This window comes from Stegostoma tigrinum, chromosome 44, assembly GCF_030684315.1.
Source record: "Stegostoma tigrinum isolate sSteTig4 chromosome 44, sSteTig4.hap1, whole genome shotgun sequence".
Lineage (NCBI taxonomy): Eukaryota > Metazoa > Chordata > Chondrichthyes > Orectolobiformes > Stegostomatidae > Stegostoma > Stegostoma tigrinum.
This window is the reverse complement of record NC_081397.1, coordinates 15,387,855-15,399,281: the sequence shown is the minus strand read 5'-3', so window position 1 is coordinate 15,399,281 and position 11,427 is coordinate 15,387,855. Positions and strand designations below refer to the sequence as shown.

General features: G+C 55.3%; 2 protein-coding genes across 3 annotated transcripts in view; both read left to right on the top strand.

The window, feature by feature from the left end:
- Window positions 1-6,763, top strand: part of LOC125449934 (zinc finger protein 664-like) — an 8,569-nt gene extending 1,806 nt beyond the window's left edge. Inside the window, exons 2-3 of one of the 2 annotated variants that reach the window (XM_059641992.1) lie at window positions 4,185-4,790; window positions 5,597-6,763. In XM_059641992.1, the coding sequence (XP_059497975.1) occupies window positions 4,185-4,750 (566 nt within the window). In that variant the 3' untranslated portion in view covers window positions 4,751-4,790; window positions 5,597-6,763. Of the gene's footprint in view, window positions 1-4,184 lie in introns of both variants that reach the window. The other variant, XM_059641991.1, reaches the window with a different exon arrangement.
- A 2,861-nt stretch (window positions 6,764-9,624) lies between these two features.
- LOC132207087 (zinc finger protein OZF-like) lies at window positions 9,625-11,189 on the top strand. Its single transcript, XM_059642255.1, has one exon. It carries the CDS (start codon window positions 9,642-9,644, stop codon window positions 11,187-11,189), a length of 1,548 nt encoding a protein of 515 aa, XP_059498238.1. The 5' UTR covers window positions 9,625-9,641.
- Window positions 11,190-11,427: the final 238 nt, after the last annotated feature.

Here is an 11,427-nt window from a genome sequence, read left to right as displayed (position 1 = left end):
GCTTATAAAATCATGGGGGGCACACGTAGGGTCCCCGCCCCCAACCAGGGAAAGAGGCTCCAAAACTAGAGGGCACAGGTTTAAGGTGAGACGGGGGAAAGGTTTAAAAGGGAACTGAGGGGCAACTTTATCATGCAAAGTGTAGTGCGTGTACGGAACGAGTTGCCAAAGGAGTTTGTGGAGAATTCCACAGGTTCATTCCCCTCGTAGGGAAGAAATTCCTCTTCATCTCCATCTTTAATTCCTCCCAATGTCAAGCTCATTTTCGGAGACCCTCACGGACTTGATGCAATAACGAGACACTGACCTGTTTAGAAAAACACAAATCCTTTTATTACTAAGCAAGTACAACCTGTACTCAACCCGGCACAGAGCGCAGAGTCTCGCAGGTGATTCTCCCCGAGCAGCGGACAGTCCCCGCTTTTTATACTTCACAAAAGATATGATACATAAAACGATTTCACAATTTACAATGACATGACAATTTCACATTTCACAGTGACATGATACATGAACCAATTACTACAACAGGATACCAAACAATTATTACATCAAGAACATAAAACACCAGGATATAGTATCGATTGCTCGTGAAGTGGCTGCTCATGGCTGGAGGTGATTTCAAGTTGTTATCGGGAGTGCCTGCATATCTATGTGTAGGCAGATAAAAGACTTTAATTTATAGAATGTTAGAAATCAAAGGTATGTTATCCCATTAACATCTCACCTTCACTCTGAGGTGAAGCCACGACTCTCCCACACAAGGGGAAACAGTCTCTCTCTCCAAACTCACCCTTCATTTGTCCCAAAAAGCAAGTGCCTAATTTCAGCAGGTAAAAGAGAGGCGAACAGTCTTTATTTTGAGGGGAATGGAGTGTACAAGTCAGGATAACAAAGTGTGAAGCTGGATGAACACAGCAGGCCAAGCAGCATCTCAGGAGCACAAAAGCTGACATTTTGGGCCTAGACCCTTCATCAGAGAGGGGGATGGGGAGAGGGAACTGGAATAAATAGGGAGAGAGGGGGAGGCGGACCGAAGATGGAGAGAAAATAGGTGGAGAGGAGAGTATAGGTGGGGAGGTAGGGAGGGGATAGGCCAGTCCAGGGAAAACGGACAGGTCAAGGAGGCAGGATGAGGTAGAGGTAGGAAATGGAGGTGCGGCTTGAGGTGGGAGGAAGGGATGGGTGAGAGGAAGAACAGGTTAGGGAAGCAGAGACAGGTTGGACTGGTTTTGGGATGCAGTGGGGGGAGGGGGATGAGCTGGGCTGGTTGTGTGGTGCAGTGGGGGGAGGGGATGAACTGGGCTGGTTTCGGGATGCGGTTGGGGAAGGGGAGATTTTGAAGCTGGTGGAGGCCACATTGATACCATATGGCTGCAGGGTTCCCAGGCGGAATATGAGTTGCTGTTCCTGCAACCTTCGGGTGGCATCCTTGTGGCACTGCAGGAGGCCCATGATGGACATGTCATCAAGAGAATGGGAGGGGGAGTGGAAATGGTTTGCGACTGGGAGGTGCAGTTGTTTATTGCGAACTGAGCGGAGGTGTTCTGCAAAGCGGTCCCCAAGCCTCCGCTTGGTTTCCCCAATGTAGAGGGAGTCACACCGGGTACAGTGGATACAGTATACCACATTGGCAGATGTGCAGGTGAACCTCTGCTTAATGTGGAATGTCATCTTGGGGCCTGGGATAGGGGTGAGGGAGGAGGTGTGGGGGCAAGTGTAGCATTTCCTGCGGTTGCAGGGGAAGGTGCCGGGTGTGGTGGGGTTGGAGGGCAGTGTGGAGTGAACAAGGGAGTCGCGGAGAGAGTGGTCTCTTTGGAAAGCAGACAGGGGTGGGGATGGAAAAATGTCTTGGGTGGTGGGGTCGGATTGTAGATGGCGGAAGTGTCGGAGGATGAAGCGTTGTATCCGAAGGTTGGTAGGGTGGTGTGTGAGAACGAGGGGGATCCTTTGGGGGCAGTTGTGGCGGGGGCGGGGTGTGAGGGATGTGTTGCTGGAAATGCGGGAGACGCGGTCAAGGGCGTTCTCGACCACTGTGGGGGGAGTTGCGGTCCTTGAAGAACTTGGACATCTGGGATGTGCGGGAGTGGAATGTCTTATCGTGGGAGCAGATGCGGCGGAGGCGGAGGAATTGGGAATAGGGGATGGAATTTTTGCAGGAGGGTGGGTGGGAGGAGGTGTATTCTAGGTAGCTGTGGGAGTCGGTGGGCTTGAAATGGACATCAGTTACAAGCTGGTTGCCTGAGATGGAGACTGAGAGGTCCAGGAAGGTGAGGGATGTGCTGGAGATGGCCCAGGTGAACTGAAGGTTGGGGTGGAAGGTGTTGGTAAAGTGGATGAACTGTTCGAGCTCCTCTGGGGAGCAAGAGGCGGCGCCGATACAGTCATCAATGTACCGGAGGAAGAGGTGGGTTTTGGGGCCTGTGTAGGTGCGGAAGAGGGACTGTTCCACGTAACCTACAAAGAGGCAGGCATAGCTGGGGCCCATGCGGCTGCCCATGGCCACCCCCTTAGTCTGTAGGAAGTGGGAGGAGTCAAAAGAGAAGTTGTTGAGGTGAGGACGAGTTTGCCTAGGTGGTTGAGGGTGTCGGTGGAGGGGGACTGCTCGGGCCTGCGGGACAGGAAGAAGCGGAAGGCCTTAAGGCCATCTGCATGAGGAATACAGGTCCATGGTGAAAATGAGGTGTCGGAGGCCAGGGAATTGGAAGTCCTGGAGGAGGTGGAGGGCGTGGGTGGTGTCACGGATGTAGGTAGGGAGTTCCTGGACCAAAGGGGAGAAAATGGAGTCCAGATAGGTGGAGATGAGTTCGGTGGGGCAGGAACAGGCTGAGACGATGGGTCGACCAGGGCAGGCAGGTTTGTGGATTTTGGGAAGGAGATAGAAACGGGCCGTGCGGGGTTGGGGAACAATGAGGTTGGAGGCTGTGGGTGGGAGGTCCCCTGAGGTGACGCCGTCCTGGATGGTGTTGGAGATGATGGTTTGGTGCTCGGGGGTGGGGTCAAGATCGAGGGGGCGATAGGAGGTGGTGTCGGAGAGTTGGCGTTTGGCCTCAGCGATGTAGAGGTCAGTGCGCCATACTACCACTGCGCCACCCTTGTCTGCCTTGTTGCCAGCTCCACACTTTGTTATCCCAACCTCCCCACCTATACTCTCTCCACCTGTCTTCTTTTCTCTCCATTTTCGGTCCGCCTCCCCCTCTCTCCCTATTTATTCCAGTTCCCTCTCCCCATCCCTCTCTCCGATGAAGGGTCCAGGCCCGAAACGTCAGCTTTTGTGCTCCTGAGATGCTGCTGGGCCTGCTGTGTCCATCCAGCTCCACACTTTGTTAACGTGGATTCTCCAGCATCTGCAGTTCCCCTTATCTCCGTACAAGTCAGGAGGTTTTTATACAAAAAGTGTACAAGGCGCTTGTAGCTAACCCCCATCTGTCGTAGTCTTGGGGGTGTTTGTTGGGGACAGTTTGGAGAAAGCATTACTCTGTATCTAACCCCATGCTGTCCCTGTCCTGGGAGTGTTTGATGGGGTGGGGACAGCATAGAGGGAGCTTTACTCTGTGTCTAACTCTTGTGCTGTCCCTGTGTAAGGTCAGGATTCTAAGTGGCATTTGACAGGGTGAGCTTGGAGAGAGAGGTTGTTTCCCCTTGTGTGGGAGAGTCGTGGCTTCACCTCAGAGTAAGGGGAGGAATTAAAGATGGAGATGAAGGGGGATTTCTTCCCTCCGAGGGGAATGAACCTGTGGAATTCTTTGCCGCGGGGGACTTGTCAGTGCTGGGTTGTCAAAGGCCGAGATAGAGAGGTTCCTTAATTAGGAAGGGGAACCCACGGTTATGGTGAGGGCCAGTGGGGGTGTGTGTGTGTGTCGGGGATGGGCGAGGTGTTGGGGGACACCTGAAGGTTACCAGGCATACAGGCCGAATGCTGTTTTGTCCTCCTGTGGCCCCCTTTTGCTGCCCCTGAAATTAAAGCCCCCTTTCACTCTTTTAAAAAAGGTTCAGCTCTCTCTACGCTGACCCCCATTTAAACACTCCCAGAGAAGGTGCAGCAAGAGGTTAGATACAGAGTAAAGCTCCCTCTACAGTGTTTCCCCCATCAAACACTCCCAGGGACAGGGAGAGCACGGGGTTAGATACAGAATGAAGCTTTCTCCATGGTTTCAAGCTGAAAGTTTGCTCTCTTCACACAGCCCCACAGAAGGGAGACAGGGTGAGGCCGCTGCGAGTGCTGGAGGAGGAGATGGTGGGGGAGGAGCCTGCCCCCGTTGCCTCCGGAGTGGGAGGAGGTGGGCTGAGAGACCAGGGCGGGCGGCGCCCCCGGCACCAGTGCGGCGTCTGCGGCAAGGGCTTCCAGCACCCGTCGTCGGTGAGGACCCACCAGCGGGTGCACACGGGCGAGCGGCCGTTCCTCTGCGCCTCCTGCGGCAAAGCCTTCAAGCACCTGTCCGAGGTGACCGTCCACGAGCGGGTGCACACGGGCGAGCGGCCCTACAAGTGCGCCGTCTGCGGCAAAGCCTTCGTCAACTCCTCCAACCTGCTGACCCACCGGCGGGTGCACACCGGCGAGCGGCCCTACAAGTGCGCCGTCTGCGGCAAACGCTTCACACAGTCTGGGGAGCTCAAGAAACACGGCCGGGTCCACACCGGCGAGAGGCCGTACAAGTGCGCCGTCTGCGGCAAACGCTTCACCCGCTCTCCCCACGTCAAGCGGCACCAGAGGGTCCATGCCCGGCATCTGGGCGCCGTGACTCTCTGACGGACTCTCCTCTCTCTGCCAGCTTGATCTCAGGAAAGGGGTGGTGTGCCGTCTCTCTCTCTCTGTCTGTCTGTGTGTGTGTCTCTCTCTGTCTGTCTGTCTGTCTCTCTCTCTCTCTGTCTGTCTGTGTGTGTGTCTGTCTGTCTGTGTGTCTCTCTCTCTCTGTGTTTCTTTCTCTGTCTGTGTCTCTCTCTGTCTGTCTGTGTGTGTCTCTGTCTCTCTCTGTCTGTCTGTTTCTCTCTCTCTGTCTGTCTGTGTGTGTCTCTCTCTGTCTGTCTGTGTCTCTCTCTCTGTCTGTGTGTCTCTCTCTCTGTCTGTGTGTCTCTCTCTCTGTCTCTCTCTCTGTGTGTCTCTGTCTGTCTGTGTCTCTCTCTCTCTGTCTGTCTGTGTCTCTCTCTCTCTGTCTGTCTGTGTGTGTCTCTCTGTCTGTCTGTGTGTGTCTCTCTCTCTCTGTCTGTGTCTCTCTCTCTCTGTCTGTGTGTGTCTCTGTCTCTCTCTGTCTGTCTGTGTGTGTCTCTGTCTGTCTCTGTCTCTCTCTCTGTCTGTCTGTGTCGGTCTGTGTGTGTCTCTGTCTCTCTCTCTGTCTGTCTGTGTGTGTCTCTCTCTCTCTCTCTCTGTCTGTCTGTGTCTCTCTCTGTCTGTCTCTCTCTCTCTCTGCCTGTCTGTCTGTCTGTCTGTGTGTGTCTCTCTCTGTCTGTGTCTCTCTCTGTCTGTCTGTCTGTCTGTCTCTCTGTCTGTCTGTCTGTGTCTCTTCTCTCTCACACACCCACACGTATGTCACACCGACACTCACGCTCTGTCTCTCTCTAACACAGACACTGACACATGCACACATTCTTTCCACAGAAACACACACTGACCTGTGGGCTGCAGTGGTTCAAGAGGACAGCTCACCACCACCTTCTGAAGAGCAACTGGGGATGGACAATGAATGCTGGCCAAGTCAGTGACGCCTATATCCCACGACTGAAACGGTTTTGCCATACGTACGTGTGCACAGTGACCTGCACGCAGAATCTGTGCGCACACACACACAAACTTGCGCACTCAGCAATGCATATGCATGCTGGCAAAGCATTCGGAATGCTAACTGTTCAGTCTGTCTGACGCTGGTCAGAGGCAACAGCTATTAGACAGATGGTGAGTGAGTATATGTGCTGTCTTCGAATTCTTTTTTGCCTGTTTGCATGAAGAGCTGGTGAATTCTCTTCATCGCTGAAGTGCTCCATCCCAGACAACATCCTGGTGAATCTCCTCTGTACCCCCTTCCAGTGTAATGACATCCTTACTGTTGTGCAGTGACCAGAAACGGGGTGGCACGGTGGCTCAGTGGTTAGCACTGCAGCCTCACAGTGCCAGGGACACAGGTTCAGTTCCCGCCTCGGGCAACTGTCTGTGTGGAGTTTGCATATTCTCCCTGTGTCTGCGTGGGTTTCCTCCGGGTGCTCCGGTTTCCTCCCACAGTCCAAAGATGTGCACGCTCGGTGGATCGGCCATGCTAAATTGCCCGTAGTGTTCAGGGGTGTGTGTGGGTTATAGGGGGATGGATCTGGGTGGGATGCTTCAAGGGGCGGTGTGGACTTGTTGGGCCGAAGGGCCTGTTTCCACACTGTAGGGAATCTAGTATCTAAGTTGCCTCTTGCGAGTCTGGAGACTTTTTGCACCCTCCTCTCCCCCCCCCCCCCCAGCCACTATCACTAAAAACCTTCTTATTCATGCTCAGGCTGCACGCCTGCCCCGGCAACCAATTGGAGTTGTTTCCAAGCTGAACATTCCTGATCCCCACAATGGGACTGAATCAAAGACCCAACCAACAGGCAGACCTGCCCCGAACTCTCACCCACAGGATTTTTCCTCCGTGCATCCTTTCCCCACATCAATGGGGTAACAGTGTAAACGTGACACCAGTTGTGTTAGAAAAACACTACGTGTCCTTGCACAGCTTCCTTCATTTCACACAATTCTTTACTCACTGTAGTCACAAAAATAAAGACCAATGAGCTTCATGACGTACTCGTGAGCGCACACTACCTTTTGTGTACACGCACTCTGGCACACCAACAAGTACTCGAACGCTCTGCTTTCAAATATACACTGCCTTTGGTGCATATATACACACACACTCACAGACGTGTGCACACTGTTTTATTAACACACACTCTAGTATGCACACACACTGATTCATTAACACGTACTTGTGTACACACTGACCTATGCTTTCACACACATTGATTCAGATACAAACACGTGGTGGATCAACCTGCACACACACTGAAATGGACACACCAACGTACACACTAACACACACTGATCTGGATGCACCATTTCAACTACGTGGGCCTATTTATGTCGAAGCAGCTATTTAGATACATGTTTACTTATGTGTCACATACTTGTATACATTGAATTGCGCAGTGACACTTTTGTGCTCACACACTCTGCAGGTTCACATGCGGTGACTTATGTAGACACTAAGTAGACATAGACGTGTTTTGCACACATATAGACTGACACACTAAGGGAGCATGCAAGGTTGGAAGGTCAGTGCTGAGGGGACGCTGCACTGTCAAGATGGTCAGTACTGATGGAGCACCATGCTGTCTGAGGGTTTCAACTGAGGGAGCAGGCGCTGTCGGAGGGTCAATGCTAAGTGAATGTTACCGTTGTCAGAAGGTCAGTGTTGAGGGATCACCGCACTGCCAGAGGGTTAGTACTCAGGGAATGCTGTGCTGTTGGACGGTTGGTGCCAAGGGAGCGAGCACTGTTGGACCATCAATACTGAGGGATCGCTGCACTGTCGGAGGGTCAATACTGAGAGAGTGCTGCACTGTTGGAGAGTCAGTGTTGAGGACATCCACGCTGTTGGGAGCATCAGTGCTGAATGAGTGTCACACTGCAGGAGGGTGACAATACTCCCTCAAAGCGGAATGCATCTCCTAACCCAACTGATCACTCCTTCCCATCTCTGAAACAGAATCCACTCTCTCCTATCCTCTCTCTCTCCTCTTCCCCCCTCCATCTGCTGCCTCCATCTCTCTCCTTCCCTCTCCTCCCTCTCTTCTCTGTCTCCCTTCCTATGTTGTGCTCCAACTATCTCTCTCTTTCTCCTTCTGTCTTTGAGTCTCTCCTTTTTCTGTCTCACTCTTTTTCTCTGTCACTCACTCCCTGTTTCTTTCCTACCTCTTTCTCTCACACTGTCTCTCTCCGTCTACCTTTATCACTCTACCTACCTCTCTCGCTGTCTCACTCTCTTAAACTCCCCCGTCTCTCTCTCTCTCGATCCTAGGAATACAAACATCCTCCGGCCGCTCGAAACCTCCCCCATGGCCGTGGGAGGCGCCAGCGGAATGCAGTTGCCTGCCAACGGCGACTTTGGGTTGGCGAATGTGGGAGGGGGAACAATGGCGGCCGTTCATCCCGGCGGCCCCCGCGCACTTGAAAGTGCTCTGTCTCCGAGGCTGGGGGCCGCGTTGCGCCTGCGCCGCATTCACCCCCCCTGGCCGCGCCGCTGCACGCCGGGATACTGGAGGACTGCGGGATCGCGGAGCTGGGAGGAGCAGCGGCCGAGGCTGGGCGCCCGGGCTCCGGGAGAGACGGAGGTAAGTACAACCCCCGGGGGGGTGTTGGGGGTTCTTCCCAGGGCTTTACCCTCCTCCGCGGGGTGGAAAAAGACAGAATGCACCCCTTTAAAGCGGAATGCATCTCCTTAAACGGGAACGCACCTCCTTTAAGGAGAAAGCATCCTCTTAAAGGGGACTGGAGCCCCTCAAAACGGAATGCATCTCCTTAAAGTGGAATGCAGCCCAATAAAGCGGAATGCACCTCCTTAAAGGGGAATGCAGCCCTATAAAGCGGAATACACCTTCATAAAGGGGAACGCAGCCCAATAAAGCGGAATGCACCTCCTTAAAGGGGAATGCAGCCCTATAAAGCGGAATACACCTTCATAAAGGGGAACGCAGCCCAATAAAGCGGAATGCACCTCCTTAAAGTGGAATGCAGCCCAATAAAGCGGAATGCACCTCCTTAAAGGGGAATGCAGCCCTATAAAGCGGAATACACCTTCATAAAGGGGAACGCAGCCCAATAAAGCGGAATGCACCTCCTTAAAGGGGAATGCAGCCCAACAAAGCGGAATACACCTTCATATAGGGGAACGCAGCCCAATAAAGCGGAATGCACCTCCTTAAAGGGGAACGCAGCCGAATAAAGCGGAAGCACCCCCTTAAAAGGGACTGCACCCTCCTAAAGGGGATGACCCCCCTATTAAAGCAGAATGCACCCCCTCAAAAGGGCAGTACACTCCCTTAAAGGAGGAACTCAGCCCATAAAGGGCTCTGTATACAATTAAAAATCAATGCACCTCCTCTTCACCTACACACAGAGATTCAGGAGGGGTTGGGGCGCCAGAGTGCTGCTGGGGTATGTTATTTGACCATGTTCTGACATCACTCTCTCTCTTCCTCACCCCGCCCTCCCCTCCCCCGGCGCCCTCAGCTTCTCAATGTCGGAAATTGAGCCGCTTGACCTTCGACCCGGGATACCGATCCTCCAAGAGGACTTCTGGGCCGAGCGGACGCTAACGGAGCACGGCAACGGATGGCAGGAGGCCCCGGAGAATGGAGAAGATGAGGGCCCGAGACCACCCGAGGTGGATGGAGGACACAGGCCGGAGAAGGGGGAAGGGGAGGATGTGTTGCTCGGGGGGCAGACAACAGAGGGTGAGGAGGTGGCATTGACCATGATAGGGACTGACGGGGTCCAAGGGAGCAAAGAGAAGGTGGGGAATGGGGAAGGGGTCAGAGAGAGGGTGGTTATGGGGGACAGATTCAGAGTGAGGGTGGGGACTGAGGAGGGTGTGAGAGTGCAGCTGGGGTTGAGGGAGCGGGGCATGGAGAGGTTAGAGCTAAGAGAGGGGGTCATTGAGAGAGTGGGTATGGGGGAGAGATTAAGAGAGTGTGTGAGGACTGAAGGGGGGATCGGAGAGAGTTTAGGGATTGAGGAGGGGGCCATAGGTAGGGTGGGGATTGAGGAGCGATTCAGAGTGCGGCTGAGGTTGGGGGAGCAGGGCACGGAGAGGCTAGGGATAGAGGAGGGGAACATTGAGAGGGTGGGGATTGAGGAGGGTGTCGGAGAGAGGTTTGGGATCGAGGAGGGGGACATCGAGAGGCTGGGCATCGCGGACCGAGTTGAGTCCGGCCGTTCCTCACCCTTGGGGGTTATGGCAGAGCCTGTGAGGGAAGGGAGAGACGGCGGGGAGGACGACAAGCCCCTGAAGTGCTCGGTCTGTGCCAAAGGCTTCCGTTACCGCTATGGCCTGGAGCGGCACGAATCCACCCACCGCACCGAGAGGCCCCACAAGTGCCCGCTCTGTGGCAAGGCCTTCAAGCATGCCTCGGGCCTGGTCAACCACCAGCGCATCCATGCCCAGGAGCGCCCGCATGCCTGCCCGACCTGTGGCAAGGCCTTCAAGTACCGGTACTGCCTGGCGCGCCATGAGTGCGTGCACAGCCAGGAGCGCCCGCACACCTGCCTGACCTGCGGCAAGGCCTTCAAGCACCCTTCAGGCCTGCTCAAGCACCAGCGGGTGCACACCCGTGGGCGCCCCTTCGTGTGCCCGGTCTGCGGCGCCGCCTTCACCCACCCCTCCATTCTCCAGCGGCACCAGGCGGTGCATGCCGAGGACCGGCCCATCCGCTGCGAGGAGTGCGGGCGTGGCTTCTACTACCCATCGGCGCTGAGGAAGCACCAGCAGAGCCACGGCAAGGCTGGCGTCGGCGGGGCCCCGCCGTACCTGCGGACGTACCGGGCGCCGGGAGCCGGTGCGGTGCCGCCGGACCTGAAGCCGTGCAAGTGCGCCGAGTGTGGCAAGGCTTTCAAAAAGTCCTCGGACCTGGTGATGCACCAGCGGGTGCACACAGGCGAGCGGCCTTACGTCTGCGCCCTGTGCAGCAAGGGCTTCAAGCAGCCGTCGGGCCTCATCCGGCACCGGATTGTGCACACAGGTGAGCGTCCCTTCAAGTGCCCGGTGTGTGAGAAGAGCTTCACCATCCTGTGCACACTCAGGAAGCATCAGAGGCTTCACACCGGCGAGAAGCCCTTCCAGTGCCCGGACTGCGGCCAGCGCTTCACCCAGTCTCACCACCTGGTCTCCCACAGGCGCATCCACACCGGCGAGAAGCCCTTCGCCTGCCCGGTCTGCGGCAAAGCCTTCAAGCAGCCATACCAGCTGGTGGAGCACCGGCGCGTCCACACGGGGGAGAGGCCTTTCGTCTGCCCGGTGTGCGGCCGCGGCTTCATCCAGTCGTCCCACCTCAAGACTCACCAGCACCTGCACACCGGGGAGCGGCCCTTCAAGTGCGGTGACTGTGGCAAGGGCTTCATCCTGTCGTCACACCTCATCAAGCACCAGCGCATTCACGCCAAAGAGTCCTACTGACCGGGGATGTCGAGGGGGCGGGGGGGGTGGGGGTGGGGGGGTTATTGTGATGAACATCCGCTGGGAACGGCATGTGCCACAACAACACCCCACCCAGGGCGCCAACGCTGAGACAGCTGGCAACAAGCGGGAAAAGGCCAGACATCACAGGCACGATAGAGATCCCCAACACTGACCAGGGTCAAGAATTGCTGATACTGACCGGGATCGGAAATCGATGACACTGACCGGGAATCGC